This window comes from Notothenia coriiceps, unplaced genomic scaffold (genome assembly GCF_000735185.1).
Source record: "Notothenia coriiceps isolate Sejong01 unplaced genomic scaffold, NC01 NC01_scaffold00028893, whole genome shotgun sequence".
In the NCBI taxonomy this organism is placed as follows: Eukaryota; Metazoa; Chordata; class Actinopteri; order Perciformes; family Nototheniidae; genus Notothenia; species Notothenia coriiceps.
This window is the reverse complement of record NW_011361594.1, coordinates 740-7,931: the sequence shown is the minus strand read 5'-3', so window position 1 is coordinate 7,931 and position 7,192 is coordinate 740. Positions and strand designations below refer to the sequence as shown.

At 42.9% G+C, this 7,192-nt stretch overlaps 1 protein-coding gene across 1 annotated transcript; it reads right to left on the bottom strand.

Moving 5' to 3' along the window:
• Nucleotides 1–3,192: 3,192 nt before the first annotated feature.
• Nucleotides 3,193–6,354, bottom strand: LOC104958521 (DNA repair endonuclease XPF; the record flags this gene model as incomplete). The annotated part of the gene is made up of 3 exons (XM_010786264.1): nt 3,193–4,296; nt 5,525–5,637; nt 5,718–6,354. Coding segments are annotated over 3 exons (1,490 nt in total), but the record flags the coding sequence as incomplete, so codon positions are not given.
• Nucleotides 6,355–7,192: the final 838 nt, after the last annotated feature.

Genomic DNA, 7,192 nt, shown 5'->3' with positions numbered 1-7,192 from the left:
ACCGGCTGTTGTTATGCCTGCTGTGACGTTAAATTACTCCGTTCTCCGCTTGTAATTATGCCGTTACAAGCTTCAAAGTTGTATTTATCATCTGAATTTGCCTAAACAAGTTTAATATTCTGAAAGGCAAGACTTTGTTTAATTGAAATCAGATGAAAACAAACTGTAACGGACCCTGCCGTGTTATTTATGATTACTCTACGCTTACATTCATAATGTCAAGATCCGATTGCCTGTCATCTTCCCTTTACAAGCTTAAAGAATCTTCCCTTTACAAGCTTAAAGAATGTATTTATCGTGTGAGTTTGGAAATAAAAGTTTCATATTCTGAAAGCCGAGACTTTGTTTGTTTAAAATCAAACAAAACACCCGAACCCCGAAAAAATAGTTTTTTACGCAAATCCACGTTTATTTTGAAATGAGCCGTTGCAACTTCCGACTGATTTCGATAGAGCGGGTCACATATATCATGCAGTCTGTTCTTCTTCTCTCGGTTATCACGCAGTCTGTCTTCCGGTTGTTGCCTCTTTTGAATGACGAATCCACACTACCGCCGCCTGCTGGTAAGGAGAGTTATTGCCACTCACGCATGCGCAGTGCGTACGTGCTTCTTGGCCGTCGGCTGAAGTCTTTGCGGTGTGTTCCAGTGCGACACATGGCCAAGACGCAGAGACGTGAGGCGACACAACAGTCGGGTCCGTCGGGACGTGTTCTTTGGTGTCAGATTGGTGTGTCAGGGCCTTAAGAAGAGACTATTAAAGCAGCTAGATAGACAAACCTTAATAGAGAGTGGCCTGCAATAAAGACAGTATGTAGGCTGGTTATGTAAAGTAGTTTCTGATACTATGGGTTGCACGCTTTCCTGTTGGTAGATAACCCTCAGTACTAATGTCTTCCGCAACTCTTTCCACCTGGAGGATGGAAAAACGGTCAAAAATAGGACATTTTCATATATTTAATAAGTCTCTACTCTAGTGTCATTTAATTTGACACAAGAGACACTGAACCCCTAGGCTAAAGGGATCTGGGTAGACGGTCTTCCTGCAAGTTTATACTGCACGGGTGGCTCTAAAATAAGCAAGATATACACGACACACAGCCTTTAAGGATAATAACTTTTCCTTCAGCCTTACACAGTGTTTAGGTTAACTCTAATAATTCACTCTTCTCCGTGTCAGACTTGGACAGCAAAGAGCCGCCTGTGAAACAACACATCCTGCCAGTCTTTATGACTCACACACAGCGCAATGTGTTTGGATTTACTGCAGCACTACCTCACTTTTCTCACTTCAATCAGTGGGGAAGGCAATAAGATAACATCATAGGGTTTAAGAGGGAGGGAGGGGGGGCCTTGTTAACAGTGTGCACTGTGCATGGTTAGTCATATTTAGTAGTGTTACTTTAGAACCACATGCTTGTCATCCCCTCTCTTTCCTTTTTCCAACCTATCTGTGCCATCTATAACAAAGGTACAAATACCATCTATAAGAAAACACGAGTTCAGTAATAGCAGGGTGATAAGTCTCCCAAATCACAGCATGCCCCAGCCTTTGAAAGCATGCTAGCTCAAGTAATAAGCATGCAGTACCAGTGGTTTAAAGTAAATACGGTAAGTACATTAACCCAAGTACTACTGAACTTAAGTACAATTTTGAGGGACATTTTTGCTACTTTCTACTCCACTATTATTCAGAGGTAATTCATGGACTTTGACTCCACCATATTTAAAAAATATCTTAAATTACGTAGCAGATTTGGATTAATGAAAAAAAACTAAAAAGAAACACCTTAGTACACCTGGAGTGAATTAACAAGCTACTCTGCATTATACAAAGTCATTCAAACTAGCTGCACCTTTACCAGCTTTCATAACACTTTAATGATCAATCATTATAAAACATATCATATATATATATATTCATCTGAAATGGGCCAATGTGCATAATGAGTACTTTCACTTTCGGTACTTTAAGTATCTTTTTGTACTTTTAATTGAGTCACATTTTGAATGCAGGACTTTTACTGTAACAGAGTATTCCTACATTTGGTACTTCTACCTTTTACTCAAGTACAAGATCTAAGTACCATCTCTCCTTGACACCTAGATAGCATTAGGAGACAGGACACATATTTCCTATAGAGGTGTTATTGCCTGGCTTGGCTGTCTGCAGTGTCTGTTATCGCAGAGGTGGGTGTGGGATCAGCTAACGTTGTTTAGCTACTTTAAATCTGACAGGTGAGTGCAGACAGTGCCAATAATTAAAAACATGATGAAGCGGCCATTCTTACAATGACTTAAAACACCTCAATGTGAGTAGCAGTCAAACCCTTAATGTCCATATTGCTGTGCTATTGCACCAAGCCTCGTCTGCTTATCACAAACGCTGCTCAACAACAACCACCTCACAGTTAGCTCAGCTAAGCTAACACAAGCTAACACATGCTAACCCATGCTAAAAACAAGACAGCGTCGCCCCGGGTCTGTGGACTCACCTATTTGAGAAGACTTGAAACCGGATTGTGTTCTGTTCACAATGAGATATCCATTATCCCGGGGGAATGGTCGCGTGTGTGTTGTTTTGTTTCCTGTAGCTGTGAGAATGAAGTTTATTTCGCGGAGTAAAATGGCTGCGACTGGGTCTAGGTTCGGACGCGGAGTGACGTAATGACGAAGCCTTGGGGGGGAGTGGCGGAGGGATCTGTTCTGTTTACCGGTCAGTCAGCATTTATCGTCCTACCATCAGCATGACTCGATTTTTTTCAAACTAAACTACATCACAACAACACTCATACGTTGAACACTCATAAAGAATATCCTATGTCTGTTTTCTCCCCTCACATATGATGAGTAGTGTTATGGTTGCTGTGTGAATCTGATAGATATTTGAGGTGACACAAATCACAAATGCTCATTCTCACAACACAATACAGTCAAACTAATGCAGGAAACTCCTTTTAGATTTCATGATGCAGTCCCAGGACTTCCTTGTATGTATGACCACCCAATAATACAACTAATCGTGTCTTTTTTCTTGAATGAATGCGGTTTTCAGAAACTGAGCAACATAGAAACACCATGCCCAGCTAATGGGTGATTTTCATTTCCCATATTTTCTTGACTTTTTATAAATCATAAAGTGGAGTTTCTAAAAAGGGTCTAAGTACAATAAAGGGGTTATAAAACAGTGTTGTTCTAGAAAGATGTATTTATTTAAATAAAAGGTAAACAAAACTATTATAAAATATTTGATTCTTGCCAAGTTATTTAAGAACATGTCCCATTTTCAGAGTAGTTTACAAAATACAATAGAAAAAACATTGCAGTATATCAGTTCATTCTGTACATAAATATAATACTTTTTGATGACAGACTCATTCTGTACGGTGTGAATTCAGTCTGCATCATTTTACATCATGCCATTATCATCAAAATGTACATTGAAAACTAATCCTCCTGATACCAGGAATATTATAATTATATACATAAGTCAGATGCTTTGAAGAAGAAGAAAGTCCATTTGATTAATCCCTCTTGAAGCAATTCAATTTCCACACATCATGTCCACTTGCCCTTCTGCACAGGAGCAGGGACATCAGCATCATTATGCAGGAACTCAAACAGCTGCTTAGCATTTTTAGCATTCTCCAGTATTTCTGCCAACCTTTCCTGGCTGAGTTTGGCTAAATCTGCCAGGCTGTCTGCGTTTTTCACAAGAGCCCTGTAGTTTTTCATATTGACCCCAGGCATTTTCAACAGGAAGTCATACGGCCCGGGGTTGTAGAGGTCAGCTGATTCGGCCACCATGTCTGACTCGGCTGTGATGGCCTGAGCGGCGGCACCATCCGGCTCCAGGCGACCTTTCTTCAGATCCTCGAAGAGCTCGGCAGTGGCGTGGGGGGACGGGCACCAGAGAATACGGAGCCGAGGGAAATGCAAAGTGAGTAAGGTGAGTTTGGAAGAAACGTCATTGGCCGATATCTCATGACGGAAATCAGAGCGAGCCATCAAGGAAAAGGGTTTTGCTGGGTCAAACTCAATGAGCAGCACTGGTCTTTTGTAGTATCGAGTCATGGAGAGACACTGAGTGTAGAGGCGGCCGCTCTGCAGGGAGCCAATCAGATCACTGACGCTCTTCCGCTCGACGCACGTGTCCGGGGTCAGGATGTAGTCGCCCACTTCCAGGGTGACGGGCTCGATGTCCAGCCCGCGGCGGTGCAGCAACGAGGGCAGCTCACTGCGAAACTCACGCATGTCTACGATGACTCGGGACGGGTCTTTGGGCTGCTCCTGACCTCCTGGTTAGTGGACAGGAAATGGGAAAACAAAAAACACTTATTTAAGAAATCGTGGGGAATTTTATAAGGTAAGACAAAATAAACTGTCCAGGGGAACCAATAGATGTTTGAAAATGACAAAAAATAGAGGAAGGAGGTGAAGGTAGTGTTTTTTTGTTGTATTTTATGCCTCTGATAAAATATAAAAAGAATAATAATGCATGAAAACTTTAAAGAACAATTATTTATATAATTTTAAAAAATATTCATACATTGGAATGTGGGAAAAAACAAGTATCCTAAATATATAAAATAAATCCACAAAACAATAAATAAAAAGGAATCTGACTCTTTTAATAGAAATGCACAATGTCCTTGCACGTCTTTTTCTTAGTAGATAAAAGCCTACTTTTACTGGCATCAGAATATTTATCTTCAATACCAATTATTTTCGTCAATTTTTTTTAATTTAACGTTATAATATATCTTAAGTACAGAAAATAGGCGCGTTCACACCAAGTACTTTTCCCACAAAGGTTCCTGAGAACTCTTTAGTTCTCATGAACTAAGTACAGATCGCGTTCACACCGGAAATTAGTTCCTGGGGGTGGATTAGGCAAATGAAGCCGCTGACTTCACTTCTTCTTCTTCTCTGCTTTGGGTTTACTGGCAGGCCGCAAACAACTTCACGGCGTATACTGCCACCCGAAGTCCCCGGCCGGAAGTCCCCGGAGGTTGGGGACTGGCCTTCCGAGTAAATTTCCAGAACGCCGACACCTCCTCCTCTCCACCGCTCCCATGTTTTATTTTGTGTTGTAATAAATTAGTCTCTCTGCGTTTCTGCGCCGGGGTAATGCTAATAATGCTAATGCGAGGATAATAAAATGGCGGCTTCACAAAAGTGTTTGGGAGTTTGACGGGGCGTGGTTTGCATTCCGTCCAGCCAATCAGACACAGGAACCTTTTTCTCCCACGAAAGTCCCTTCTCTCTAGCAGGGACTGAAAAGGGGGTACAAAAGGTTCTCTAGAACTAATTTAGTTCCTGGGACTTTTTGGTGTGAACGCAACTAAATCGTAGTTCTCAGGAACCTTTTCCGGGAAAAGTACTAATAATAAAAAAAAGTTCCATTCCAGTGTCCGTATTTCTCTCTGGAATCTGCCATTTTTGCAAGAAGAATAACTCTAACAATGAATCACTCATCAAAATATTTGAAAATAGCGACTAGTCGTTTCAGTTCTATAGACATGCCTGCTTTGCGGGTGTTGGTGGTGGCGTTGGCAGGCCCTAAATTCCTTGCCAGGTCCAGGTTAGTGTCTTCCCGCCCCTCCCTCTCCTCTGGGATCACCATGGTAGCTTTTTCCCTGCGGAGAAACACACAGAGTCACCAAAGAGAAACCAACACAACAAAACATCACCGGACAGAGAGCAGCGTGTTTCTGACCTGATGAGGTGTTCGAAGGCTTTCTTTTCCCTGGACAGCGCCGTCAGGTACTTCTGTTCCTCCGTGGAGCCTCCGTAGATGAGGAAATACACCCTCAGTGTTTTCCCGGGCCGGCTAGCTTTGTAGATCTCCAGCTGGCGGACGAAACTGATCTCAGCGTCGTACAGCACCACGAAGCTGGGCTCCACCTCGTTCAGCACCCTGGTGAGGCTGTGGGGGTCAGTGAGGCCCTTCAGAGGGTGGATGACAGTCAGCGGCTCCTTCAGAACTCCATAATAAGCATCTGATGACAAATCCAGCTTCATCTGTTCCTCCTCCTCATCCTCGTCTCCACTGCTGCCCATCATGGCCGCCTCCTCCGCCCTGTCCTTCCCCACCATCTGGGTCAGAGTCAGCGAGGGTCTTTTTTTACTCTTTGTGGGTTTTTTCTGCGCCGGCTCTTTTCCCTTGGCTCCTTTTTTCGTCCAGCTGTTGCCCTTTTTGTGGCAATCGAGATCGAGGGCGGCGGCTGCAGCGGCGTCACTTTTGCCGGCGGTGCGGGCGTAGAGGCGGTGGAGCAGCGAGTCGGAGCCGAGCCGGATGTACTGCTGCAGCTGGGCACAGGTCCGGTCATCACTGGCACAGATCAGAACCCGACCTGGGGGACACGTTAGACACGTTCCATTTTCAGAGTAATGCAGAAAATGCAGATAAAATACTGCCATATTTAAAGTGGACCTAGCATGCTATATTTGAATAATATAGTTTAGGGCCATACCTATATAAGGCATATTTATACTTTTTATTTTTCGAAATACCAAACAGATCATACATTTTATCCATTCCTCATTTCGCTCAATTTAACACTGTCTTTGTATCATGGGCTGATTCTGTGAGAACAGCACCATCTACAGGCCTGAAATATGTACTACAGCGTCTCCAGCGCTTTCCAACGGCAATGTCCGTGGCTGTCTCCTCCTGATTGGTGGAGTTGGCCCAATAGCCGTAGCGCAACTTCTGTGACGACATAAAAGTGTTCAAATCTGGATCAGTCTGTATCAGATCCGTTGCAGCCCCTTTTTAAGAGATTTGGGTATGGAGGAAAATAGAGAGGGTTGTGTTTTCTGACACTTGGTGAGTTCCCTGGAACACCGGGGACACATGTTCATGTAGAAAAGACGTACAAAAGTGTATTTTGCATGATAGGTCACCTTTAAGTGAAGTCTGTACAATAATATAACACCTTTCGCTTTTTGATGACCATTTACACGCACTAAAACCTTTATAACACACTACAGGAAAGGGAAAACCCAAAAAAAGCACAATAGCCCCTTTAGAGTATCATTCATCAACTTCATCATGTGACTAAGACTGTCCTCTTTTGTCGATTAGTCAATTCATGGGTCATTTTTGTCCTAGTCAACAAAGATTCTACAAAGCATCTTTTTGTAATGCTGTCCAACCCTTTTCTGACAAATGTCTAAACTCATCTCTAG